Below are 14430 nucleotides of genomic sequence, written 5' to 3' on the forward strand. Positions count from 1 at the left end.
TGAGATCTTGACCTGAGCCAAAGTAAGACGCTCAACCAACTGAGCTACCCAGGCACCCCTCTCCGTGTAATATTCTAAAGGTTAAGAAAAGTCTAGGGAGCTGAATTAAGAGACAAAAGGAGAGTTGGTCACTACACTTAAACAGTACTCTGAAACTGGTGGTTTAAAAACTTATGTGATTATCGCACATGCCAACACCTTTCCAGTAGACTCTTGATGGCTATGTGGAAAACTTAAAGTATTAAGTGTGATTAGGGTAAGCCTTGAGGGCATCATATGACTCGATCTCTGATTTAGCTCCATAAGATTACAAGGAAAAACAAACATAAAAATCATCCGACCAAGTGCAGTCTTATTGTCATCAAAGCCTAGGTCATTTTGCCTTATGTGTGGAATTTTGGACACCTCTCCAACTATGAGAAGGTTAAGCCCACATGTTAGTGGGCATAGTATAGCACACAGTTCCATATTAGCTCCATTTATCAGATAGCTTCTTTCTGTCATGATTTTATCATGATGTGATTATGGGACTTTTAGCCATGAATAACTTTTTTGAAGACAAAGTAATCCATTCTCTCTGCTGTTCTTCAAGCTTTTCTGCCAGGCATTTAATCAAGACAGGGTCCACCTTAGAATCAAATTTATTAGCAAACCAATGTCCATCATTTATAAGCCACCTTAATTCCGCTGCTCCGTAGATACACACACTTCGAAGGTGGGAGCCAGTACAACGGGGATACAAAAGGCCTTCATGATAATTCCATTTGACAAGGCGGGTCTTACTCTGTAAGTCAGACACGTCCTGGGCTGACCTAGAAATCTCCCCAGGTATTCCTGGTACCCGAATTAAGGTAGCCCAAAAATGTTCATCAGGTGAGTACGTATCTTTAGACCAGGCAAAAAAGTCCTTAACAAGGGAGTTGTTGAAAATATATTTAACAAACGCTCGACTTAAAACAAAATAAGCACTTCCAACAAATATCTCAATGTTATGAGGGGGGGCTTCCTTGGAGATGTTTGTCCTTATTGGTAGCTTCACATATTCATAAGGCACCTGTCTTAGTTCATGGTGGTAAGTGAATCTTTCCATTTTACTGTTAGGGGGTTTTACCGTTTCTAACATATTTGCCCCATTGAGCTTCTTCAGCTCTGACACTAATTCGAAGTTTGACTTCAAAGGAAAATCTTGCCCACACAGATTGATAACATATTTCCACTGAACCGAAGACTTGAGGAGGTCTGACAAGCAATTTAAATCAGCTTGGAGTCTGGAAATGTGGGCATATTGTACTGTCTCTATTTTGGAGGCAATGAAAACATTGGAGAAGCACTTAGCTAAATTGTTCATGGCAACTTTGAAGGTATCAGGTGACTTATAGTCATAATGGATGCAGTAAATATTGTGCTCGTTGTATATAGCATGGATTAGTCTTTCAACCATAATTGCGTCTTTATGAACAACCAAAGAATAGGCTATCGGGAAGCTTCTCTCCTCCCTTGAAACAGGCTTTTGATGGTACCTTCTTAGGGTCTGATAAATGTCACAATCACTGGTTATTGCCACGACATCCTCATCATCCAAGTCGATGATTTCTCTCCTTCTTATTTCCAGACTCTTGCCAATTTCCAAAGGTGCCTGTTCATAGACACCTGAACAGTTAACTTCATACCTGATTTCATTCTTAACATTGGTGTATCTGTTTCTTACAAAAGGTGAGGTACTCAGGGAGTATTCAACCAAGTAAATGCCTCTTTGAGGGAAGAGGAGTCTCCTCACATTTAGAAGCTTCAACAGGGAGAACAGCCATAGAGTTAAAAATAAGACGAAAACTTTCTGCTGTGCTGGGTATTTAAAACAGCATTTGAATGTCTTCATTCTGTAAGAAGGAAAAGGAATAATTCAGGTGGAATAAGAGAAAGACAACTAAGAGGCCATTAGTTCAGTTCAATCAACATTCACTGGGTACCTTCCACATGCCAGGCAGAAGGCTGGGCCCAGAGGTAAATGAAACAAGGTTCTCACCCTTATAAGAGGATCCAGAAATCAGGAAGTGAGAACACACAGAATGGTGGTATTTTGTGGTACGCTGTGTTAACTATACCTAAATTCTGAGAGACATTGGTTACCAAATAAAGGCAAATAATGTAAGCGCCTAAAATATAGGTACTATGTAACTTTCACTGTCTGCATTTCTACTTAGAGTATTTGGGGAGAGATTACTCTGGTTTGGGCAGAGGTCTACAGAGTTAGAGGTCATTAAGGGGTCATCAGAGATGCAAATGGCCCACTGAGCCTGAAAGTAACATCCATCTTGATTCTACCTTCAGATCCTTATTAGATATAGATCTGAAGTCAGACGGGAAGAGCCCAGTGAACCCCACTGCTATAGACTGAATGTTTATGTCCCTCCCCAAATTCATAGGTTGAAAGCTAAGCCCCAGGGTAATGACATTAGGAGACAGGGCTTTGGGAGGTAATTAGAACACGAGGGTGGGTCCCTCATTAATGGATTAGTGCCCTTATAAGAAGAGACCCCCTCCCTTATCCCCTCTGCCACCTGAGGTATGGATTAATTACATCCATACTATGTGAAAAAGCTGGAGACAAAACTGCATGTGCCCATGTGGAACAATTTCCAGGATATACTGTGAAATGGAAATAAGCAAAATGCATAACTGTGTTTAGTGCACTCACATGTGTGTCAAAAAAAAGATGATACAAACCGTATCTACAGAAAAAAGGCACACGTTGGTAAACTTTTCTTTCCCTGTCACAAGTACTCGACTCTGCCACTGGAGCGGGAAAGCAGCCACAGATAACACACCAATGAGAGGGCATGGTCGTGTTCTAATAAAACTTTATTTATGAAAAGGCAGCTGGCTGGCTATTTCCTGAAGGATACTATGGAGACTCGACATTGGGAATGGGAGCTGCTTTGCAGGGTGGGGTGGGAGAGGGTGGAGGGTTAGGGGCCCGCGTAGGAGGGAGATGTACTTATCCGTGAATATCCCTTTGTATTTGAATTTAAAAAAATGATTATACCACTTTTTTTTTTTTTTCAGATAAAAACAGGCTAATCAAGTGAGGGCACAGATGAGTTTATTTTGGGAGCAGTAGGAAGGGGGGAACCAGAAAGTGCTACTGCAAGGCTTGAGGACAGGAGGACCAGCTGAGTTCACAGAGCTGCTTCAAAGAGGTTCAAATCCTGAGAACTGGGAGGTCTGAGGGCCCCATGAGCAATTTCCTAACACATCTCCATAAATCTTAGATGAGGACATAATCATTGTTCCCAATTGTCTTAGAATTAACAAGCAATCTGAACCTCATTTATTTTTGTAGTTCAGATGAATTGAACTAGCTCTCCTGGGAAGGTCATGCCCTCACTCACTTTGTTTGAATCACTCTCGTTACAGAACAACACCTTATGGACAACAGACTGTCCTTCAGAACCTGGTCCTCCCCAGCCACCTCGCAACCTCTCCTCGGGTTTCCCCAGCGCCCTACTTCAGCTCACTGCTCTTCTCGTGCACACTCTCCCTAGCCCTCTGGACGCTGATGTCCACACACACATTGCCAACACCTTTATCTCCAGTCCTCACCTGCTGCCCAAGCTTCTGACATGAACATCCAGTTGCTTGACGGACATCTCCACATCTCCACTAGATATCCCACAGGCACCCAGCTGAGTCCAAAACTGAATCTGACGTCTTCACCTCGCCTGTGTTTCCTGTGTCAGTTTATGGTGACACCACCCATTCAATGACCCAGGCTTGAAACTGGAGGGTCATATGACTCTTTCCTTTCCCTCATGTCCACATTAACAAGCCATCTCATAAATACGCCCAATTCCATCCCTTCTTCTCCATTCTCATTAGCTGAATCAGCACCCAGGTCACGGAATCCCCATTAGGCTCATGGCTCTGGGTCCCTTTGTTAGGTCTCAGGCTTCTCCTCTGAAGCAAAACGAGTAGGGTTCTATCCACACCGGCTCAAGGCCAACGTTCCTGCCAGTTCTTACAGAGCGTGGGAAAACTGACTCCCCATGCACAGGGCAACAAGTTTCTTCAGAAGTTGGAGCACATGTTTAGAAGCAGGTGTTGTGATAAAGTTTGATTCCGAAGATTCATCAATCCCAAATCAATCTATCTCATCATGGTCCTAGTTCATGGCAATTACTCATACATAGGAAGGAGCGTACATAAATGGCTAGAATTAGAATGAATCTTACCCAAAGTAAAATTTTACTTTGTCTTTTCTGGTCCACGGGATCCCTACTTAGCATCAGTTAATAGTTCCCCCTGATACCATAGTGGTAAAATGAAAAAAATCTCCTTACATTTCTAAAGAGGTCTGCAAAGTCTTCCAGAGTTGTCATGGCATTTATGATGTACCATTTAACTATCATCTTCACACTTACATAAAAAGGCAAAGGCTGGCTCCCTGTCCTGTCATCCGTTTTCAAGGGCTCCTCTGTACCCACGCTTCCCCTGTCCCTCCTGAGAACACCTGGAGCACACACTTCCTGATTCCAGCCTGGTGCCTAGTCGGTTCGATTTGGGCTAGCGGGCGTGGCCGCCTGCCCACAGAGGGCAGGTGGCAGGGCATGTGTGGAAGGGAGACATGGCAGGCTTGCTGTGAGAAGTCCTGTGGGAACTGGTTCTGGTTCCACGTCTGAGCTTCGCCAGCCGGGACGAGAGTTAATTTTAAAGGAACGAGGGGAGGGAAGTGGGACATCCCAGGCATCTGGCTGTCTGATTCTCCTTTCCTCCTCTGGGCATCTTTAAGGAGGAGAGCTCATACGTCTACGGGTCAGCCCTAGATGTCAAGGGATCTGAGCAGCCCTCCAATACCACCTTGTCCCAGGTCAAAGTAAAACCCCTCCCCTTGCTTACCATGGCCAGAAATTCCTTTGACTGAAAGGAGATGTGGTATAGACATACGATGGAATACTGCTCGGCGATCAAAAAGAATGAAATCTTGCCATTTGCAACAAGGTGGATGGCGCTAGAGTGTATTATGCTAAGTGAAATTAGTCAGAGAAAGATAAATACCACATGATTTCACTCATATGCGGAATTTAGGAAACAAAACAGATGAACATAAGAGAAGGAAAAATAAGATAAGAACAGAGAGGGATGCAAACCATAAGAGGCTCTTGAGGACAGAGAACAAACCGAGGGTTGCTGTAGGGCTGTTGGGTGGGGGGGATGGGCTAAATGGGTGATGGGCATTAAGGAGGGCACTTGCTACGATGACCACCGGGTGTTATATGGAAGCGATGAATCACTAAATTCTACTCCCGAAACCAATACCACACTCTATGTTAACCAACTGGACTTTAAAGAAAATCTTGGGAGGAAAAAAAAAAATGCACTCCTTTCCCCACGTGAGAAGTCCGAAAGGGGGAAGTGAATAAGCTTCTGTCAAATCCTGAAAAGGGCTGTGGGCCTCTTCCCAGCTTTGATGAGAAGTCAGCAGGACATCCGTGGGCACAAAAGCCTGCAGGAGGTTAGAGACCACAGTTTCCAACCGTGGCTCTGCTGTTTCCTGGACAGAACCTGTGTGTGACATCCACGGTCAGGAGCTGCGGAGGGCAGCGGCGGGCAAGGGGTGGGGGTGGCAGGCACCTGCCCGTTGTGGCGCTTCCTCCCCTCCCTGCCACCCGCAGCCCTAACTCACGAGTCCCCACGAGCCTCAGGTTTGGAGGATGGAAACGAGCTCCTGATGGCTCACGAGAGCTGGCGGGTGCCAGACTGCCAGTTCTACCGGCCATATGGTTCCTAGGAGACTAGGGCAGCAAGGCCACCTTCTGCAAACATCCCACCCTGGATCCTTCCCTATTACAGGCCCTGAGCAGGAAGCAGGCTAGGGTTTTGCTGCCAGGAAGTGGTCTTACAATTACAATACAAATGAGCGCCCACCCACCTGCCCAGGCAAATAAGGAAGCTCGGCCCGCTGCCAAGTTCGCTGCCACATAGGTACGAGTTCCTAGCGATGAAGACAGGGCTGGAAAGGACATGATATCGCTGTAGCGAAGCGGAAACAAGCTGTTAGGATAATTCAATAAAAGCCCAACAAAGATGCTGAATGAAGCCTTTCCCCCAAACCGTCTTCTATTCCCAGTCCTTCCAGGGGCTGATTACAGTCTTATAAGAAACAGCAGGCACACACAAAGTGAACTCAGCTAAGTGGTTAGAACTGTAGTCAGGGCTAAGCGGCCACAGCCATTAGCAGCTCGTCCACGGACTCTCCTTAAGTCAGCAGTTTCAAGACCCAGGACTGTCTAAGAGCAGGGCACTTGGGAGAGAAGAAAAAGTATGCAGGCTTCACGATGCCCCAGACCCGGGCTTGAATCCCTTGGAGGGACGCTGAATCCAACGAATTCACCTCTGGAGCCCAGTTTTCTTATCTCAAAATGGGAACGACAAATCCCCTCCTGAATTGCGGGGAGCAGCTGCGAGGGGTCAGGAGACCTGGCATGTGAACGGGGTCACCCCACAGAGGTGCGCAGCTTGCCTGACTCCAAACCTTTTCCTAGTTTTCTAGGTTTTCTAGTACGTTACACAGAATGTGCGGAAATGCAGACAGTGTTGACCTTCTCTTTTCTGGCCAAAGTAGGAGGTGGAAACATCGTAAGGGAGCAGCCGACAGCTAAGCCCTTGCTCAGGGGCTGAGCTGGAAAAAGCAGAAGCCACGCAGGGTCCTGCGATACACGTTTCACCCTCCGGCCACACGGCCAGGACTTCAGCTCAGAGGAGACCCCCTTTCAGCTCAGGAACAGCCTACCGACCGCCTGGACCCTGGACAAGTTGCTCAACGTCTCCACATCTCTGTGTCCACATCAGTAGAAGTACGTTAATACTAGCAACTACCTGTGGGATTTTGAGGTAAGTGGGTAACGCATGCAAAGCCCTTTAACACAGTCCTGACGGTGACTTGGCCAATGCGGGCTGTGGCTTCACCTTCATCAACATCTTCACCTGGCCTAAGCTACCCTCCTCCTCCTGACTTCTTTAAAGATCCTGCCCAAGACCTATGGCTTACTGTCCTATTTTTTCAAATCTATTTTCTATTTCCCCCCAAAGTTCTGACACAAATGCAATGTTTTAGAATTAATGCCTGAATGCCTCCATGTAGTGCTCCTTACTAATTTAATACCATCATTATTATTAATGAAGAGTCACCGAACAAAGAGGTGTTACCTGGGGCCATGTTCTGAGCCCTCTGCATGTACGCAATCCCCTCATTGGGTCAGTGAGGTAGGGACTACTTTTATGGTTCTTTACAAGACAGGAGACTGAAACATGTGGTAATTAAGAAAGTCCCCCAAGGTGAGCTAGGATCCCTGTCACGTGGAACTTGAACCCAGAGACTCTTGCTTCAGAGATGTACTCTTAACCTTCTAGGTAATACCGTCTTTTACAACATAAAGGTTTCCACAATGGTTTCAGTCTTTGACTGAAATTTCTCATTACTATGTCTTACCGATCCGTCCTAAAACTGAAACAGGGATGAACATAAAATCGCCAAGTCCTGAGACCTTCCGCCCAGTTTAAGGGATTATATACCTGGAGAATCAGCCTGCAAGGACACTGGGGGAGGAGCTCATTCTATTCCTGCAGGCAGAGGCAGTGGCAAGCCAGGTGCTACTGATGAGAGTAGTCAGTCTTCCAGCCATGGAATCCATCGAAGGAAAAGAAAGCCAGCTCATCCTACGGAACTCTGACGGCAGTTATTCTTGTCTCATATCCCGTCACTGACTACTTACCGATTTACTTGTTCTCGTAGTGACCAGTCAGTCACTGAGAGTTCAGGCTCTCTGAGAATTAGTACCTAGTTTAAAAAGCTTTCTCTCCACATGAAGAATATTCCCTCTGTGAGCCACTTTCGAATTCTTAAACGTAATATCCATACATGTTAGTATGAAAAATAGGATTTGAAGACTTTATTGATTTAGAAATATCAGGAATTTGTTTCTTCCTAAAGTTTTCCAAAGAAGGATCGTCACTTAAGTACACTGATATAAAGATGAATTCATTAGAAAAAGAAAAAAAAAAGTCCTGATGTAGTTGAATAAGCTAAGGTCCTTCTACCGCAGCTCCTTGATTTCAATAAGGTCATTGATTCTCCTCTTGATGACATGCTCATCACCAAACCGAGAGAAAGTTTTCAAGTAAGACCATTCGTGGGAGGATGACTCAGCCGGGATGCATTTCCTCAACACCCCCACAGCACCCTACGAGTTCCTAAAGAAGCAGAAAGGCCACAACTTCTTACTCAACATGTCTCCAGAGGCAAGGGAAACAAAAGCAAAAATTAACTACTGAGACCTCATCAGAATCAAAAGCTTCTGTACAGCAAAGGAAACAATCAGCAAAACGAAAAGGCAACTGACAGAATGGGAGAAGATGTTTGCAAATGACATATCAGATAAAGGGTTAGTATCCAAAATCTATAAAGAACTTATCAAACATAACACCCAAAAAACAAATAATCCAGGGAAGAAATGGGCAAAAGACATGAACAGACAGTTCTCCAAAGAAGACATCCAGATGGCCAACCAACACATGAAAAAATGCTCAACATCACTCATCATCAGGGAAATACAAATTAAAGCCACAATGAGAGACTACCTCACACCAGTCAGAATGGCTAAAATAAACAACTCAGGCAACAACAGATTTTGGTGAGGATGTGGAGAAAGAGGATCTCTTTTGCATTGTTGGTGGCAATGCAAGCTGGTGCAGCCACTCTGGAAAACAGTATGGATGTTCCTCAAAAAACTAAAAATAGAACTCCCCTATGACCCAGCAATTGCCCTACTAGGCATTTATCCAAGGGATACAGGTGTGCTGTTTCGAAGGGACACATGCACCCCCATGTTTATAGCAGCACTATCCACAATAGCCAAAGTATGGAAAGAGCCCAAGTGTCCATCGATGGATGAATGCATAAAGAAAATGTGGTATATATATACAATGGAGTATTACTCGGCAATTAGAAAGAATGCAATCTTGCCATTTGCAACTACGTGGATGGAACTGGAGGGTATTATGCTAAGTGAAATTAGAGAAAGACAAACATCATATGACTTCACTCATATGAGGACTTTTAAGAGACAAAACAGATGAACATAAGGGAAGGGAAACAAAAATAATATAAAAACAGGGAGGGGGACAAAACAGAAGAGACTCACAAATATGCAGAACAAACTGAGGGTTACTGGAGAGGTTGTGGGAGGGGGGGATGGGCTAAATGGGTAAGGGGCACTAAGGAATCTACTCCTGAAATCATTGTTGCACTATATGCTAACTAATTTGGATGTAAATTTAAAAAAATAAAAAATAAAACAAGTTAAAAAAAAAAGCAGAAAGGCCAGTTTCTTGCCCAGATGACCTTACATTCTCATTGTTCTAGAAGACGGCAAAGCAAATAATGATCTGACTGTGAGTAGATAAACAGTGAACATACAAAACATAAGAATGGCCTGATTGGTCCGGAAAGACAATACAAACGGAGGACAATTCCTCCACTAATAACAGGTTATAATCTCAAAAAGGAAAAAGAAACGCTTTTCCATTCTCCGTTTACAAAAGTAAACACTTCCATTAAAAAAAAAAATGAACAGAAAAAGAGGTTAGAGTGGGAGAGAGCCAAAGCATAAGAGACTCTTAAAAACTGAGAACCAACTGAGGGTTGATGGGGGGTGGGAGGGAGGGGAGGGTGGGTGATGGGTATTGAGGAGGGCACCTTTTGGGATGAGCACTGGGTGTTGTATGGAAACCAATCTGACAATAAATTTCATATATTGAAAAAAAACAAAAAAACAAACAAACATTAAAAAATTTAAAAAAAAATGAACAAGTCCATAAAGTGTAAGGAGGGAACTAAGGCTCACCAGTAACCCATCACCCGGCAAAAGCATTCTATGGACCTTCTTTTTTTTTTTTTTTTTTTCAACATTTTTATTTATTTTTGGGACAGAGAGAGACAGAGCATGAACGGGGGAGGGGCAGAGAGAGAGGGAGACACAGAATCGGAAACAGGCTCCAGGCTCCGAGCCATCAGCCCAGAGCCCGACGCGAGGCTCGAACTCACGGACCGCGAGATCGTGACCTGGCTGAAGTCGGACGCTTAACCGACTGCGCCACCCAGGCGCCCCTGGACCTTCTGTCCTTCCAGACCATTTTCAATAACGACACCTTTGTGGACTTGCTTTTTTTTAACAAGAAGTTTCACTATACAGATCCTGTCTTATCTGTTTTTTTCATTTCACAATATACTGTGATTAAGTCCTATCCTGAACTGTGTCTATAAATTGTTCGAAAGTAAACAATTTCTAACTGAGGTCAACATACTTTTCTGTAGGAAAAAAAAAAATTCAATAATAGAATTTACTTTTCTGGGCCTTCTTCACCAAAGCTTAATTAATTATCCCATAATTCCTGAAGAAGCCTAGAAGCAAAATCCTAAAACTGACAAAGGACTTTAATGGTAATTGAGTCCAAAGTCCTCCTTCTCTAGATGAGAAAACAGAGTCCTAGCTGTCATTTAACACTGTTTCACTCTTGGGATGCCAAGAATATGTTTCCTCCACTACATACATGGGTTTTTTTTTTAATTTTTTTATGTTTTTATTTATTTTTGAGACAGAGACAGAACATGAGCAGGGGAGGGGCAGAGAGAGAGGAAGACACAGAATCCAAAGCAGGATCCAGGCTCTGAGCTGTCAGCACAGAGCCCGACGAGGGGCTTGAACTCACGGAGTGTGAGATCATGACCTGAGCTGAAGTCGGATGCTCAACCGACTGAGCCACCCAGGCGCCCCACATACATGTTTATACATCCAACTGCTCTCCCTCAAAGGACTGGACAGAGGGGGGACTTCTGTTCCCCAGTATCCAGAACCCTCATGGTGGTACTCAGTCCAGCCTGGCTCCACTGCCCCCTCGACTGAGTCTGTTGGTCAAAGTCAACAAAAATTGTCATTCTACCAGATTCGGTGGACACATACCTGTCATTTCCTAATGGGCTACACTGAGCACTAATACTATTTGTGTTCTTTATTCCCTTCAATAAGCCTATGAGGTTTATTATCCCTATTACTCATTCTTTATCCCCCCATCAATATCCTCATTTTCAGATTAGGAAACTGAGTCACAGAGGATAAATAGCTAGTATGTAGAGGAGCCAGGACTTTCAACTCTGGCCCAATTTCCGAGCTTACACTGTCAACCACAAGGCCAGCCGCCTCTCCAATCTCTTGGAGGAGAACCCTGTTGGTTCTAAACGTGTTTTGAATCCATCCACACCTTTCCACTCCACTGTAGGCCAAGTTACCATCCACTCTTGCCTCTAAAGGAAATAACTTCCTCACTAGCCTCCCTCGAAAGTCCCTCTAATCCATCCTCTGTACTGTTGCCAAAATGATCATTTAAATACATAAATCAGACCACTCCTGCTCCCTAGTCCCACTCCCTACACTTAAAACCCTTCACTGGGATTTCTGTTGTACTTAGAATAAAATCAGAAATCCTTTCTATGGATGGCCGCAAGGCCTAGCCAGTTCCTGTCCCTACCTTCCTTTCCAACTTCATCCTATTCTGCTTTTCTTGCTCATTCTACTTTAAGCAACACTTGCCTTCTAAGTTTTGGTTAGCAAAACAGAGCCCTGCTTCCAGCTCGGCACTGACAGCGTGGAGCCTGCTTGGGATTCTTTCTCCCTTTGCCCCTCCCCCACATGCATGTACTCTCTCTCTCAAACTAAATAAATAAACTTGAAAAAAAAAAAGTTTCTAGAACACTAGTCTCCTGCCTCAGGACCCCTGCACTTGCTGTCCCCATGTTCAGACAATTTTTCTCTGGATCCTGGGGTTACTGGCCCCCCTCTGTCCTTCAAACTATTTTTAAAAAATGTTTATTTATTTTTGAGACAGAAAGAGAGTGAGCAGGGGGAGGGCAGAGAGAGAGGGGGAAACACAGAATTCAAAACAGGCTCCAGGCTCCAAGCTCTGAACTGTCAGCACAGAGCCTGATGCAGGGCTCGAACCCACAAACCACAAATTAACAACCTGAGCCGAAGTTGAATGCTTAACCAACTAAGCCACCCAGGCACCTCTGGCCTTCAAGCTAGAATAGAAATGTCCTTTCCTTGGGTTGTCTCTGATCACCCTTCTCCAGTCTTTCTCCTGACTATTGCACTCCTTGTTTTCTTCCAAGCACTTACCACAGCAGCAGTTACTTTGTTTGACTGTTTATGCCTGTCTCCCAGACAGACCTTGTTCCCGCTCTACCTCCAGCACCTGGAACATACCTAACTGGCACAGAATAGTTGCTCGGTGGGACAAAGTCAGAATACCCAAGTTCTAGTCTGGGCTGTGCCATCAAAAACTCAAGTCACCCTGGCAAGTCATTTATTTAATCTTGGGTAAGTCTTTACTTCCCATGCGTTAAATGGAATAATGGTTTTCTATGCAGCAATGCGATCATGAAGGTCCTATGACACAGGCAAGTCAAAGGGCTACAGAAAGCAACTTTGGTATGCAAATGTTGGTTACCAGGACCTCTAAAAGAGGAATGGTTTCTTGGGAAAACCAGGAATGAGTCTGTATGCTGTGGTTTAGTTTTGTTTTTCTAAAAATTTTTTTAATGTTTATTTATTTCTGAGAGAGAGAGAGAGAGAGAGAGAGAGAGAGAGAGAGAGAGAGAGAGAGAAGCATGAGCAGGGTAGGGGCGGAGAGAGGGAGACACAGAATCCCATGCAGACTCCAGGCTCAGAGCTGTCAGCACAGAGCCTGACGTGGGGCTTGGATTCACAGACCGTGAGATCAAGACCTGAGCCAAAATTGGACACTTAACCGACTGAGCCACCCTAGGGCCCCTAGTTTTATTTTTCTAAAACAGAACATGCATTGCTTCCTTCATTCTGACATTCTAATTATTTTTTGTTTTCACTCCCTGACAACGGTCTTTTTTGTCAATGTCTGTATATATATTGTTCCTAAAGACATACACCTGTCTTGGATCTTGAAAGACAGGAACATAGTTACTCTAGTTAATTGTTAGAGGTTTTTATTTTTTTTCCCCTCCACCTGCTCATTATCTTTCGAAAGACTGATAACCAAAGAATTCCTTATCTTTTAGATGGTATTATGATATTTTTGTGCTTTTCCACTAGGATTTTTGGCAAATATTGAAACGTTGCTGTATTACATGCCTTCTGAAAAGTTTAAATTTCTGCATTAAAAATGTATGCAATTATTATTCCTAAAAAAATAAAGATACCTAGGGAGACACATGTAGCCAGTTCCGCTCAGTCACGTTCAGCTAACCAGCTTCTGTAACTACGGATGGCAGACGCTATACAATTTTTCCCTCCATTCAGTATGTTCAGGGGCAATGCTTCTCCAGACAGTACAAAGCTGCAGTGACCCGTTCGGGCGTCCCTGCTTGGCAAAACCATCCCTAAGGACCACATCACAAGCAAAGCAGCACCGAGGACTCTACAGCAGTGGGAGCACACAACAGCCTCAACGAGGGCCTCTACCAGTGCTCAGGGGCTCAGAGGGTTAACACGGTCTCGGTGCAGGAAAGCGGGACGCCCCTCATCCAAAGGGGATGTGGTGGGGGTGCCGGCAGAACGTGGCACAACTGACAGCTTCCTCCACAGGCCCAGGGCTTGTGAACATCAGTTTGTCAACCACCTCTTGATAATCCTTTCAACCAGTAACTTAAGTGGAGCCCCTTAGTTTTGGGGGGGGGGGGAAGAACGAGCAACCCACGTCAGGATGCATTTACCGGACGGTGGTCCCTCAAGGTCATTTGAAATCTGGACTGCAGCAATGGAGCAAAAGAAGTGCTGAATTCAGCCAGGTTTTTTATAGTCACAAAAACTGGGAGGTGGCCAACTTTGCTCTGGCTTCGTTGCCTTTGGTTCACAGGACAAACATCAAAAGCTGGTTGTATATGGGTTTTTCTGCTTTGTTGTTGTTGTTGTTGTTTGAGGAAGAGAGAGTGAAAGGAGGGTAGGGGCAGAGGGAGAGGGAGAGAGAGAATCCTGAGCAGGCTCCACACTGTCAGCACAGAGCCCTGTTGGGCTCTATACCAAGAATCCGTGAAATCATGACCTGAGCTGTAATCAAGAGTTGGACACTTAACTGAAGCAGCCACCCAGGCACCCGTTTTTGTTTTTGTTTTATGTTTATTTATTTTTGAGAGAGAGAGAGAGAGAGAGAGAGAGCACAAGCAGGGGAGGGGCAGAGAGAAGAGAGGGAGACACAGAAGCTGCAGCAGGCTCCAGGCTGTCAGGACAGAGCCTGATGCAGGGCTTAAACCCCCAAACCGTGAGCTCACGAACTGAGCCCAAGTTGGACGCTTAACTGACTGAACCACCCAAGTGCCCCCCATGTACCCCTGTGTGTGTATCTTAT

The 14430-nt window shown here is 44.7% G+C and overlaps 1 protein-coding gene across 2 annotated transcripts in view; it reads right to left on the reverse strand.

Annotated features, from left to right (window-relative positions):
- The window catches only part of GCNT4 (glucosaminyl (N-acetyl) transferase 4), a 27129-nt gene continuing 12699 nt past the window's right edge, over positions 1-14430 (reverse strand). For both annotated transcript variants that reach the window (XM_047087984.1, XM_047087974.1), the window contains exon 2: positions 1-1877. In XM_047087984.1, the coding sequence (XP_046943940.1) occupies positions 512-1876 (1365 nt within the window). In that variant the 5' untranslated portion in view covers position 1877 and the 3' untranslated portion in view covers positions 1-511. The remainder of the gene's footprint in view (positions 1878-14430) is intronic.

This window comes from Lynx rufus, unplaced genomic scaffold (genome assembly GCF_022079265.1).
Source record: "Lynx rufus isolate CCGP_SWC_20201006 ecotype Redwood Valley unplaced genomic scaffold, mLynRuf1.p SCAF_1, whole genome shotgun sequence".
NCBI classification, from domain to species: Eukaryota; Metazoa; Chordata; class Mammalia; order Carnivora; family Felidae; genus Lynx; species Lynx rufus.